General features: G+C 45.7%; 1 protein-coding gene across 10 annotated transcripts in view; it reads right to left on the reverse strand.

Annotated features, from left to right (window-relative positions):
• Mtus1 (microtubule associated scaffold protein 1) overlaps nucleotides 1-13,828 on the reverse strand; it is a 152,339-nt gene that overhangs the window by 14,339 nt on the left and 124,172 nt on the right. For 9 of the 10 annotated variants that reach the window (XM_031339591.1, XM_031339592.1, XM_031339589.1 and 6 more), the window contains one exon: nucleotides 11,465-11,531. In XM_031339591.1, coding sequence (XP_031195451.1) covers nucleotides 11,465-11,531 — 67 coding nt within the window. Of the gene's footprint in view, nucleotides 1-11,464; nucleotides 11,532-12,582; nucleotides 13,324-13,828 lie in introns of those variants that run through there. The other variant, XM_031339598.1, reaches the window with a different exon arrangement.

Genomic DNA, 13,828 nt, shown 5'->3' on the forward strand with positions numbered 1-13,828 from the left:
GAGAAGAGAAAAGAAAAGAAAGAAAAGGAGATTTAAGACATCCAGTGGTACAACATTAGCTTCTGCCAACTGACTTTCCAACCTATCAGTAGAACAATGGACATCCTTCCTCCCTTAAGATCCCCTGTGTGCCACAAATTAGACCTCGATGTGGGCTAAGTCTGTAAAGATGGTTTGTAGCCAATGGATGAGGGGATCCACTTCCAGTGAGGGAAACGCTAGCTTTAGAATTTACATGTCAGCAGATAACAATCAAACATGACCGAGTTCACCCGGAAACCCACACCAGACACAGACAGCTCCATACAGAAGCATCTTGTACACAGGCACCTGGCACACAAACATCTCAGCTCTCAGGCATCTCGGCAAGCCTGTCATTCAGGAATAAACTAGGGGAGCGAGCATCTACTGTGGGCACAAAGGGCTTCTAAGGGCAGGCTAACTCTGTCTACACCTGCCAGATTTTTACACATCTGCTGCTTATAATCAAACTATTGTCGGTTTGAATATGTAATTACAGTGCGTCAGTGTTTAAAATCAAATAGGATGCACAGAAATCCCCTCTCATTAACCACTCACTGGATAGGGCTGTTTGCTTTGTTTATACACAAAAAAGCCAGGAGTCCAAACAGCGTGCAGCTTGGCTGGCTACTGTGAGCTCGGTGAAGGGGGAATAGACGAATAGACGGGAAGGGAGAGCCGGGAAAGAGAACGGGAGATCAGATGGGGGATCGCATGGCTTACTGTTGTTCCTTCCAACAACCGAAGGGCAGGCCAGGCTCCAGAAGGTGACATCAGCCTGCAGCTGTGCAAGGGACCTTCTACTGTTTATAGTGTTGTGCACAACAGCTGGGCTATGCTGCTCGCCCTCACAAATGGCTTTAGTTTGGATCAGCAGGCCTGGGCTCTTAAGGAGGCTGTGATTTGGCAGGGAGACCCCCGAGTTCTTTCTGAGAATGGAAACAGTGTATTAAGGGCTCTCCGAGGGCTTCCTGTCTGACGGGACATACATGTTTGTGGTGGGGGGATAAGGACATCACCCCTCGATTTCAGGCTGTAGACTTCCCCTGGCTTCTCACAGTGGAGAAGCTACAGGGCCACCTGTGCTGGCTTCTGTCTATCCTTTGCCTTCTTGCTTCTTTGCCTGAAGTCCACTGCTGTCAGTTCATCTGACAACTGACAAAGCCAAGACAAAACCAGAAGGTCATCCAGGATTAAGAATGAGTGACTGGCCGGGCAGTGGTGGCACATGCCTTTAATCCCAGCACTTGGGAGGCAGAGGCAGGAACCCAGCCTTGGTCTACAGAGTGAGTTCTAGGACATCCAGGGCTATTACAGAGAAATCCTGTCTGGAAAAACCAAAAAGAATGAGTGTGGAGTTTTCCCATGCTTCAAGGTGTAGTTGGTTTACAGGAGTTACTATATATATAAAAAACTCACCCTCAACTCCCACCCCCCAAACAAGTTCTCATTAGTTAGCTCTGGCTGTCCTTAAACTCAGAGACTGGCCCAGCCTCTGGAGTGCTGGGATTAAAGGTCTACACTGCTGCTCTCAGCTTAAGTCTTTGTTTTTAAACATTCCATTAGTTGGGTTTGAAAAGCTTGTGCATGATCAAGCACACATAGACGGGATGCTTGGTGTACAAACACTTCTAAGTACATATACTTTCAAGCTTTAAAAGCTAGTTCCAGCAATCTAGTTTAACACTAGATTAAGAGCCTGACATAGTGGTGCATGCTTTTAATCCAGCACTTGGGAGGCAGCAACAAGCAGATCTTTGGGAGTTTAAGGCCAGCCTCACTAGACAGTGAGTTCCAGGACAACCAGAGCTACAGAGTGAGACCTTGATAAAAAGAAAGGGAAAGGAGTGTGGCTAGACTTGGTGGTGGACACACAATATCCTGATATTCAGGGAGCTATGGTCGGAGAATAGAGAGTTCAACACCAGCCTGGGCTAAATGGGAGTACAAAGCTAGACTGAGCCACACAACAAGTGTCTCTTCCCCCAAAACCATGGGCTACAGATGTAGCTGAGTGTTAGGAGAATGCATGTAGCATGTACCAGTGTGTGGGTTCAGTCCTTAGCATCACAAAAAGAAAAAAAGAAAAAAAAAGTTTTTAGACTTAAAGACATAGACTCATTTACAAAACTCTAAAGTCTAAGTCATGTTAAAGATATTATTCAGACAAGCACCAGCCCCGAGACTATTAGGCCAAGGGCAGAGCAGGAAAACCAGAGAGCCCTGCCCTGCCTGCCTAATCACAGCTATTTGAGCAAGGAAAAGGCACTGCACAAGAAGCAAAGGAAGGCTGATTTCCTTTCTCAAAAAGGCTCCACTGTACGGTCCAATCTGACCTTGGGAAAACACGATCATGTTAGTCTCAGGCCCTTTGGCAGTTAGACATGGAGAGGAAGTGAAGCCATTACTTAATTATTCCCCAGTGGTTTTCTGTAAGGTGGGGGGGGGGGGAACAGTTGGACTGGTTGTTTCCATCTCATGGAGACAATTTTCCCTTTGCTTGCTGACTAATGAATGTTCTGTTATGGAAGAAAACATCACACACCCATGGTCTGAAAAATGTCAATATTCTTGGAAGTGATACAGAGCTGTCTTCTTTTTAATATGCGAATAGCAGGCTTCACAGGGGCCGACTAGCAATCTGTGCTTGCATTTCCTCATCTCTTAAATAGAGAGGAAACTGGTACTTTCCCTATGGAATTAATGATTACACATGGGAAGCGCCTGGTCCTGTGCTTGACCATTTAAATGTGCGATGTGTGTTACTGTTGTTATTACCAGAGGAATCAAACCTGACTGCAGTTTCCTTGGAGAAGTTCAAAACAGACCAATGGTTATTGAGTTTGAACTCCAACATCCACCCTCCTCACATACTGTACACACACACATACACATCAGTTTAAAAAACATCATTTGTCTAGGATTTAAAATGTTAAATAGGAAGCAGGGTGCTGGAGGCAGTGGTAGTACAAGCCTATAATCCCAGCACTCAGAAGACAGAGGCAGGCAGACAGATCTCTGAGAGTTTGAGGCCAGCCTAGTCTACAGAGCTAGTTCCAGGACAGCCAGAGCTACAAAGAGGAACCCTGTCTCAAACACCAAGAACAACAAAACCAAAACAAAGAAATGATAAATATGCACACACACATGTAATAGGGTGCTTCTGGAGTCTCCTCTTTCAATCTACTACTGCTACTGTTTTTATAATCTAGACAACAGAACTTCCCCAGCTTCCTGGAGATCTGTCTGTGTTCTATAAAGAGACCTAAAACGCAATAAAGAATGACAAGGGATTTGGGAGAGGCAAAAGTTCACATGGAAAGTAAGGCACATTTGGTGCCTTGTAAGAGACAGTGAATGAAAGGGACCAAGCAGAAAATGGGGAGGACTCCATTAAGTAAATCATATGACTCTCCTGATAGACTTCTGGGGAGCCAGCTGTCTGTGGGGAGCCTTTGGAGCCCCCCTTCGCAGTGTCACGTATGAGGAAAATGGGGGAGCCATTGCATCCACCTTGCCTTGCCTTGGTTCCTCTTCCCAGTCTCTCTCTCTCTCTGGACACCTGGAGCCAGCCACTTGCTTGTACTTCTGGCTCTTTCATGCCTTTCTTCAGTGCATTATTGAGAACTTTCTCTCATTCTCCTGGTCCCCAGTCCAGAACCACACCACAGGACAGGGCCTTCCCCCATGATTACTCTATACTATTACTCTATGAGATCCTATCATGATACACTTCCAGGGCTAGTGTGGGTCTAATAGGTTTTTAAAATCAAAGGTGCCCATGAGAAAAATAACCCAGAAAGGTAAGGGCCGAGACGGTCTGACCAAAAGGCATTTCTGACTTTCTGAACCCCTAAGTCCTGATTTGCAAAGTGAGGAAACAACTTTGTGTTCTGCTGACCTCTCAGTTAAGGGATGATAGATAAAGGCAAATATGGAGTTGTTGTAGACTGTACAGAAAGTCGGGGAGCAGGGGCCTTGAGTGTGCCAAAGGGTGGGGGGGCATGCGGGAAGGTGATCCCCTAGCATTATGACCTTCAGAGTTTGTTTCTTTAAACGTAACCTTTCACAGGGCCAAGTAACCTGGGAGACACATGGTAAACAAAGGTGTCCTCTAAATTTCAAAAATTAGCTGTAAGTGACTTTGACTGTTCTTGTGCATGATGCCCTTGAGTCTATGTGAACAATTTCAAAATCTCCCATGAATCATAAACTTTTGGGGAATCAACTTTTCATAAAACTGTTGGCACCATTAAATCCACTTTCCCATAAATAATACCACGCTACCTATAACACTTACTGCAGACCTTGGAAGAGGCTCTTGGGTTCATATTTTCATGCAGGGCTCTGAGCTGACAAGTAGGTGCCATCCTAAGACTCATTCTACCAAATGGAACCGAGCGGGCAGACCTGAATCGAGACCCGGAAGCCCCCGTGTTCCAGGCATAGAACTCCAAACTGGATCTCACTGGCTACTTCTGTGATTTGGGAGCCAAAGGGAGAAGTTAGTTCAGGCACCTAGTGTGTAACAAATAATGCTCTAGCTCAACTCACTCTGGAGCCACAGAGACTGAAAGATAACTGAGGAACAATGCTTCCCCGGTTTCTCTCTCTTTCCTGCACTGATTAGGTAGTTTGTAATCTGGCCCCGTCGGCCTATCTTCCACCTTCCGGACAGAGGTGGCCATCTGGGCTTCCAGGGAGCGGCCAAGTTCTCCCAGACAATGTCCTTCCTCCAAATGCAGGGTGAGTTTGAAAAGGTGTTTTTGGCTGCTTCCATCTTCTGCACTAGACCGTGACAGGCTGCAGAACAGCTGCTCACCTTGTCCTAACAGCACACACTCCACACACATGTGGGAAAAAAAAAAAAAGTCTAGCAATGAAGGTGGGTCAGAGACAAAAGTGTGGCTCAATAACTGGCAGTGTGTTCGAAGACTCAGGCCTGAGAAATAGGAGTCTCCGGGTAAAGTCCCAGGTTTCAATCAAAACAGTGCAGTGACCCCCCAGTCAGGAACTGACTATTCTGTCATGCCTGCTTCCAGGTCAGTGGCTTTTACAGCAGAAGAATCAAACAGTGCTGGTACAAGTCCTCAGGCTATTTAGCGTTAAGTATGCTAATACACGCACGCACGCGCGCACGCACAGGAACACTCTAGATAGTGTGGTATGTGAGTGTAGTCCCAGGTGCTGTGGTGTCCAAATCACCTGCATGATATTAAAAGTGCAGATTTCTGGACTCCATCCCAAACTTGAATGGTGGGTGTGAGAACAGGAAATCTGTTTCATCTCACAGTGACGTTTGTGAATCCATGCTCTAAACAAGTGACCCCAGGGGTTAGGAACATTTGGAATTTTAGAGTCAGGAAGAGATCAGGACAAGAAAGAAATATCATGGGCTCTCAGAACCAGGTGCTGCTGGCAATACTTTGCTTATCTGTGGGTGAAAGAACATGGCCTTTTGCTATCAGTGGAGCCAGCCAAAGTCCAACTTTAGGAAAGACACAGCTAACAAGAGAATGGCCCAAGTCTGGGGTAGCTATCAACTCTTCCTTCAAACACCTCAGCAAGATAAAGAACCCTAGGTGGGGTTTCCTCAGGCTATTTCATTAGAATCTAATAGGATTCTATAGAATCTAATAGAATCAGAAGGAAAGAAGAAAGGAAGGAAGAAGGAAAGAAAGGAGGAAGGAAGGAAGGAAGGAAAGGAAGAAGGAAGGAAGGAAAGGAAGAAGGAAGGAAGGAAAGAAGGAAAGAAGGAAGGAAGGAGGGAGGAAGGAAGGGAAGGAGGAAGGAAAGGAGGGAGGAAGGAAGGGAAGGAGGAAGGAAAGCAGGCAGGTTGTCTTGAAATCAGCTATACAGAGTGTCTAAATCTCTTTAGACACAGGCCTGTTACACCAGACTTCTGGCCAGAGCTGGGATAGTGCACGTATTCACACATTCCAGAGGTGTGAGCCAGCCTGCGTTGGGTTCACTGGGTGAGTGCTGATCAGGTGGCTCATATTCTGCTTTTGACAATTTGTAATTTTTTCAAGTAGGTAAGAAGATATTCTGATTTAGCAATAGTGTAAGCCTTCTTCCCTGCTTTGATTGGAGAAGGTCCCCACAAGCTGTTATCGGTGGATGCATGCTGACAGTGCTGTCAGATGATTTTCCACTGGCTTACGAAGTTACACAAAGCATTTTCTACCGGGACTGACAAATGTGGTAGCCTGGCCACTTTGAGCGCTTATCCAAACCCTTTGGCTCCTGAGGAGTTAGCAGTAGGAAAACACACTAGGTCTTGAGCCTCAATTTCGTCCCTTTCATACAATACAAACTACGTTTAGGAATGAACAGAACCCAGAGAATGTCCCCAACATCTGTATGAATTTCTATATACTGAGGGGAAAGTAATGAAGCTTTTCCATAGTTATCCTAAAGATTTTAACAAGGTTTAGCGTATCAAGGGGTAAAATCTCACTTGGTTCAATACAATACTGGGCTACTTAATAAAAAGATGTGCATTTGCACACTGCAGGGAGAAGCCCACCTTCCCTGTCTCTATCTTAGGTTGCAAAATCCATTCTTTTCCTGCTCTCTGTGCACCCGTGCGCCCCAGGCCTACACACCTGACGGAGAGTCGTGAGTGAGTAGCTTTGCCTTTGAAGACTTCAAGAGTTCTAAGTGGCGGGAAGAGGTACACAAGAAAATAGCTCCGAGTGCAAAAGTCGTAATGTGTACCCAGTAACCAGAAAGGTAGAAAAAGTAACATTAACTTGTCTGAAAGATCTGGTGAAACTCAACTGAAGACAAGACATTCCCAACAGAGCTTGGATAAACAATGAAGAAAGAAAGAATCTGAGGAGCCAGAGGAGAGGAGAGGGTAGCGCAGTGGAGAGAGCTTCCCAGATATGCAGAGGACTCTGGAAGCATGGGACAGTGTCATCACACTGGGCCAGCTCACTCGGAGGGCAGGGCCTCCAAGGAAGCACACGCCTGCAGCTCCGGAGGGAAGGGCTTAAAAAAATACACCTGTGAGTCACGATCATATGGTCCTACTACGATACGACTCTATAGATGCTCCGCATTCATTAAAAGTGAAGGCTGCAAGGTGCCCTGGAAAAGTACTGGGCTTGTTAAGAACCCAAAGACGGATGCATGGCCCTCTGCTGAAGAAGCCAGATGCAAATGAGACTACAGACTACACTTTCACTTTATATGAGACTCAAGAAGAGAAGACACTGGCACTTGGCCATGAAACCCTGATCAGTGTTTGCTTCTAAGGGAGGGGAGGCTTAAGGGAGTTTTCTGGAATTACAGAAATGCTCAGCACAAGTGGAGATTATATAAATCTGATGGACTGGCTAGGTAGCTCAGGGAGGAACCAAGGCTTTCCACCAAACCTAACAACCAGAGCTCATGGGTGGAACCCAGCAGGTGGAACGGAAGAACTCAATCCTGAAAGCTATCCTCTGACTCCCACACATTTGCTGTGGCACACACATGTGGGTAACATATACAAACAAATGTAATTAAAAAAATATATTATAGGTCAGACAAAGGCACAAAGATCTAGTTTAGAGCCAGCCTAGTCTACATATTGCTGCCCTGTCTCAGACAAGCAAAAATGTGATGGCACAATAGATATTATAGTCTACAAAATATGCTTTCCTGAAATAATGATAGTACAAAGTTATACATGTTCTATAAACAAAGGGAAGGGGCTATGCAAAAGTATGCCAAGATCGTAGAACTATACAGTACTTCTTGTTTATACACTGGTCTTTAAAATTTAAACTCTCAAATGCCAATAAACATAAGCCACAAGGCTATGCAAATGGAGAGTTCATTATGATGTTCCCCTGCAGAGGAAGCTGAAAAGATTCTCCTCATTGAAGACCATGCAGTCTGGAGATTACACCAGAAGAACACAGGATACATCAAATACATCAGTGCAAGCTATGAAGGTCACTGGCGTAGGGGTAGCCTCGTGGCTTGGTTCTGCGCAGACATAGGGGTTTCTTGAAGAGGTTTGCCCAAGCAAAGGACTTTCCATCAAGGGATGTGGGTCTGATAGGAGAAACATGCTGGTTGCATGCCAGGTGGAAAGACTTGACTCAGGGAGAGACTATAGGAGGACAGAATGAGGGCATCCAGAAAGTCTGCCAACGGGGAAGATGGGTGGAAGCCATTAGATTGTGAAGGGCAAAGGCACAGACAATTGCAGTTGCAGGGTTCCCCGGGCTTGAGTTTCTTTCACTCTACATAGTTCAAGTGTGAGACTCTTGTCCCAGTTTTCAGGGAGATGGTAAGAAAAGATCACACAGTTAACCAGGGACTCTGGCAGCCCTCTGGTTATTCCAAGGGACGAGGTGGATACTTGGATGGTGGAAATGATGGCTGGAAGGCCAGAAGACAGCAGCAATCTCCAAGTCACCTGAAAGAATCAGGGGCTAGGCCCCACCACTTCATCTACTTTACTACTATATTCAGACTCCACACTAATCCAGCAGAATACACAGACATGCCATCAAAGGGAAAAAAATCTGTGTATTCAAAAATGTTAAGTAACTCCTAGCTGGAAGTGTATGAGTAAACGCCTCTATCTCCATCCGGGCAGTGAGGGTGCACACCTTTAATTCCAGCACTCAAGAGGCAGAGGAAGGAAGGAGGATCTCCCAGTTTGAGGCCAGTCTGGTGTACAGATTGAGTTCCAGGACAGCCAGAGCTACACAGAGAAACCCTGTCTTGAAAGACCTGACAAGACCAGACCAAACCAAACCAGATTCCCTATTCCACTAACCCAACATTAAATGCCAATGCAGCAAAGAACTGTTGGGGTCTCCCTGTCCTGAGGGATTTCTAGTAGTGTCCCATCTACTGACTATTCCTTCCCATGGTATGATTTATGCTTTCATAAGAAGGCAATGTCACAACTCACTACACAACTGCAAAACTGAATCTGTGTGTGTGTGTGTGTGTGTGTTTGGCATAGGCCATCACTATGTAGTCAGACTGGCCTTTCACTCACTATGCTGGCCTGGGACTGGTAGCAATCTTCTTGTCTTGGCCTCTGGAGTTACTGGGATTACACACACTTACACACACACACACACACACACACACACACACACACACACACACACACACCCCATGACATTAACTTCAAACTGCATACATTCATGAATGTATGGCTAATAGCAGTTAACCTCTGGCATGGGTGCTTTGCAATGTCTTACCTCATGTGGCCCTTATGATCATCCTTGGGGCACACATGTACACTGTCACTTTAGAAAGAATAAAACTGGGGCAGAAGAGATGTGACATGATGGACTCTGAGCCACCCAGCTCCCAACCCAAGGATTCGAACCTGGAGACCGAGCGTGACACCACAGTGTGACACATTTTATTCCCTCAAACTGGAAAACTGAGGTCTCAGCTTTGACATATTAAATTTTATCTTTTTTCCACTCTGGCCCAATACACAAGTCCAGCTGAAAGTTTCTAGAACTTTCTTTTGAGCCAGCTTCATTGCACTTGTTTGAAGGTTTTCTTCTTCTAGTCGCTGGCCAAACCAACTTTTTCCCAAATGCCTTTGCTGGTCCTTGAGCAAGCACTGGCCCTTGAGCAAGCCTGTCTGATTCAGTAGTTAACAGAAATGACACCATTTCCCAAGTCCAGCCTAGGGTGACAAAACAATATGGACAGGCCACCCATAACATCCTGACACTTTGACAGCAGCAGGAAAAACACACCAGGCCACGTTCTCCTTATCGCAGACAGAGAGGTGAGAGAACAAAGGACGGCTGTTTCCTGACAGGCTGCATGATAACAGCAAGTGTGGTGGACCTGGGCTCCAATTTAAACTGCTTAATGCTGAAGAGGATCAGCATTCAATCAGAGTCAATGAGCTCAGTGTCCCCTTCGGTCTTGGTCCTGCCATCTCTGAGAGAGTAGAAACCTGAATCGTTAGGCAGGGTCATCTCTACTTCCACTGTGGATCAGCCAGATCCACACCGAAACTCACATACACACAAAACCTCTTCCCTTGTCTCCTTATTCTGTATCCATTACAGTACTTAAGTCAAAAACAAACAAGTCGAGCTGGTCACTGGATAACGACGAAAAGGGAGGCAGCCAGACTGAATTAGAAGCGGAAGGTCTTCAACGGTGTCTGGGATCAGGGCTGCTCATGCTGTGGCTTCTGTCCTGGTTCGAAAGAGCTCACCCATCACTGGGCTTCTGTACTTTCATCTGCCTTAAAACTATTTTCCCACAAGGGTCCGTCCTTCCTGTTACCTGATGCCTGCCAGCACTGGTGGCTTCTCTACTGTTGTGGATCTCAAGGGTTAGGCTAGGAATTGGCCTCGACTCCAACTGGCAGGCACAAGGGGTAGGGAAGGGCAAGATCTTGACTCCACATGCACCAGCCCTTGACCTTTGCCTTGGCTGGGCCAGCGTGGTTGCTAGCAAATATTCTAATCCAGCAAATTAGAATGGCGGTATTTAAACTATGATCTGGTTCTCAGGGCTCCTTGAGAATTAAACGAACAAAATTTGTTCTTACCTTTAGCTGTTCCCTTTGATGAACGTATGCTACACATGCTTCTAACACAGCCCATCGGCAAGTAAAGCCAAGGACAAGGACAAGTTGTTTGCTGAACAACTCCAGATCTAGCTGAAGCTAAATCGGGAAGCCAATTCTTAGGGTGAGCGGTCCCCACAGACAGGGCAAAGGGGAGGGGGGCACAGAGAAGCCAGTTCTCGCCTACAAGTGACTGAGGTACAGAGGACAACTGTCTTTAAAAAGTCCTTCAAATCTAAGGATCCTCAGAAGCACCAAGATCTCAAACTATCAAACAGCAGGACTTCCTAGAGGATGCTCACCAGAGCACACCGCTCCTGGAGTTGGAAGACATTCCTCCCCAGCTCATCCTGACTATTTAAGTAGCACAGAGCATGCCTCGTTCAGATGGGTGGCCCTAACATGCAGTATCCCTTTAATTGTAGACCCACTGTACCCTCACAGGTACGCTGTACCACAACAGGGATGTGTAATGTAGTTACTTTTATCAGAGAATAACTTTTTTAAAAACATTTTTAATATAAAAAGTGGTTCCGGACAAAAAAGAAAGAGAAAGAAAGACGACATAATTATTCAGTGGGAATGCACACAATTACAAAAAGCACTCTGTCCCCGTCTTCTCGGTACGAAGCAATGCTTTATGCCTTGGTCATCAGAAAGCTGCGTTAGCTTACTCAGACCAGTGCCAGGAATTCTGTGAGCCTGAGGTCACATTGGCAAGATTCAAAAGTAATGTCGATAGTAAGTGTTTGCAGATACAAGAGGGGGAGAAAGAACAGCCACCCACGTGTAACTCCAGCCACAGAGCAGGAGGGAAGGGCACATTTGTCAATTTCAGTAAACTTTACCCAGGGCCGGGGCAGGAACACAGGCTCTTACCTAGCTCTCCCCGGAGGCTGACAAGTTCTTGAGAGAGGGTTTTGTGTTGCTTCAGCGCTTCCTCCCGCTGCAGAAAACACACACCAAGTTACTAGGGTTTTCAAGAGGGTTCCTTTTCAGTAAAGTACACATTTACCATTGCTGGGAAAACGAGACCCAGGGTTGAGAGGCTGAGATACGAATCACTGAATCACTTAAGCTAACAGTCCGTGTTGTTAAAAACAAAGCAAAACACAGATGTCCCTTGGCTGTGAAGGAATTTCATGTTTCCAAAGAAATCTATATTTTTCCCAGGTCTTATGGAAACTTTCCTTTGAGGAACAAAAGTGGCTATTTGAAAATATTTGCTTTGAGCCTTGCACTTACGGGAGAGTCACAGACCCTTTAAGCTAATGCATACTGTACTTAAGATGTAATGCACTCCCCTCTCCAAGGGCAATAAAGGCCTAATCAGTTCAAGATAAATATTTAATGTTCTAAACATAGGCATTTAGATGAACTTTGTCCCGTGTCCGCAAATATAAAAGTTTTGTTACAAGGCCAATCCTATATTCTAAGCAAGAAAAAAAAAGTTTGCTTTTAAGCTAGGACAAAAAAATTTAATCTCTTAAAGATAAAATCAAGTTGATTTCACCCAGCTACACAGCAGTTTCCAAGGATTATTACATCATGAAGCAACCATGATTCTAAATAGATTTGAGAGAAGTGAAGTAAAAGAAATCAGGAGGGTGTTTCAGTGTTTAAAAAATAACAAATATCAGTCTTGCGGTAAGGAATAATTTTCACGTTACCTTCAGGTCTGTAGCAGGCACACATCCACACATACTTATACAAACACAACCATCAGACACAGTTCCTCAATGCGGAGAGTCCCTGGCGCCAGGGTGAAAACTAGGAAGTGAGAGAATTTCCAGGCTCTCAGTAAGTGTCCTTCCTGAGATCACCTTAGATGTGGGGCTCCAGCCGGCATCTGGATCACAGTATGGCAGAGACCATGAGACTGGCCTCTGCAGTCTAGAGTTGCTTCTCATTCAAAACACTTTCCCCTGGTTCCAGACAGGGTCTGCCGTAGTCCCTGACACCCTTCCAGAAAAGCACTGTAAACAAATACTAATTACCCTTGTTGCTGCACAGGGAGGAGAGAGGCACATTTTGCTGCTAGGGCAGCCCATTTTCCAGCTCCGGTCTCTCCAACTCCCCCAACCCCTGCACTGTCCAAGAAGTGCACAGGTGGCCACGCCTCCCACCCCTCCGGTCTGCCCACATTCAAAGCTCCACTGGGAGGAGCGCCATTGGCCCTGGTGGCCTTCCCTGCTGTCCAGGTTACTGCCTCAGACTCCTCTCTCTCCTCTCTGAAGCTGATACTGCAGCTTCTGTCTCTGGCACAAGCAGCGGATGATTACTTAAAGCCACAGCCCTTCATTTATGAGAAAGGAGAGCCAGACATTATCCTGATCGATTGCCACTTACTTAATATCAGCTGGGGCAGAGGAAACAGAAACGGGACCCTCTCTGCGTGGATAATGGAGTTATTTTTAGATGTGTGAGCCTTTTTACTCCCCTCTCTAATTGAGGTCATTAGATTATCGCACTTACTAATAGGAAAGGGGAGTTTGTTCCTCAGAACCCATATACTGAAGGCATGATGAACTAGGTGAAGGGCAATCAGGGACCCCGTTATGATTTAGAATTTTAAATGACATTACAATAGAATATAGTTCATTGACTTTTTTTCCCTTTAAACCGGAAGTGCCGACATGGGTCTTGGAGATCACATATATTTGAAATCACCAGCCAGGAATTCGAAATTTCAAAAATAAACATCAATTGCTTTTGTAATGCAAAAACTAAAGTTTGAGGACAATAAAATAATAACCCACAGATATAATGTCCGTCTCATTTTCTTTCCTTCTTACGAGTCTCATACTTGCTTTCCTTTTCCCCAGTCTCCCAAGTTCTGGGATTTCAGGCATGTGCAACTACAGCCGTCTATTGGAGTACTGTCTTGTCAAGCCTTAATTTTATTCAAACTCTTTAGGTAAATGGCAGATTCTGACCCTGGAGTGAGATAAAAGAGGGCGGGCAGCTCTCTTAGACACGCGCAGTAAGTCTGAAACTGTGGAGTCCCCTCCCCCACAGCAGCCACGCTGCAAACAGAAGGTGGTGAAAGGCCAGAAAATCTTACCACTTTATACACGAAAACTGAAAGGAAGATGGCAAAAGCTTGACACTATAGATGCTTATCTTCAAAGGACTCTGGGAAAGCCACTCCTACCTCCATAAATACACAAGGGGTGGTTAGCTTACTGGTGGACTTCCGGGGGCAACGGGTTTCAGTGACAGTGTGGACGTCTGTCCTAGCTC

Source organism: Mastomys coucha, unplaced genomic scaffold, assembly GCF_008632895.1.
Source record: "Mastomys coucha isolate ucsf_1 unplaced genomic scaffold, UCSF_Mcou_1 pScaffold22, whole genome shotgun sequence".
In the NCBI taxonomy this organism is placed as follows: domain Eukaryota; kingdom Metazoa; phylum Chordata; class Mammalia; order Rodentia; family Muridae; genus Mastomys; species Mastomys coucha.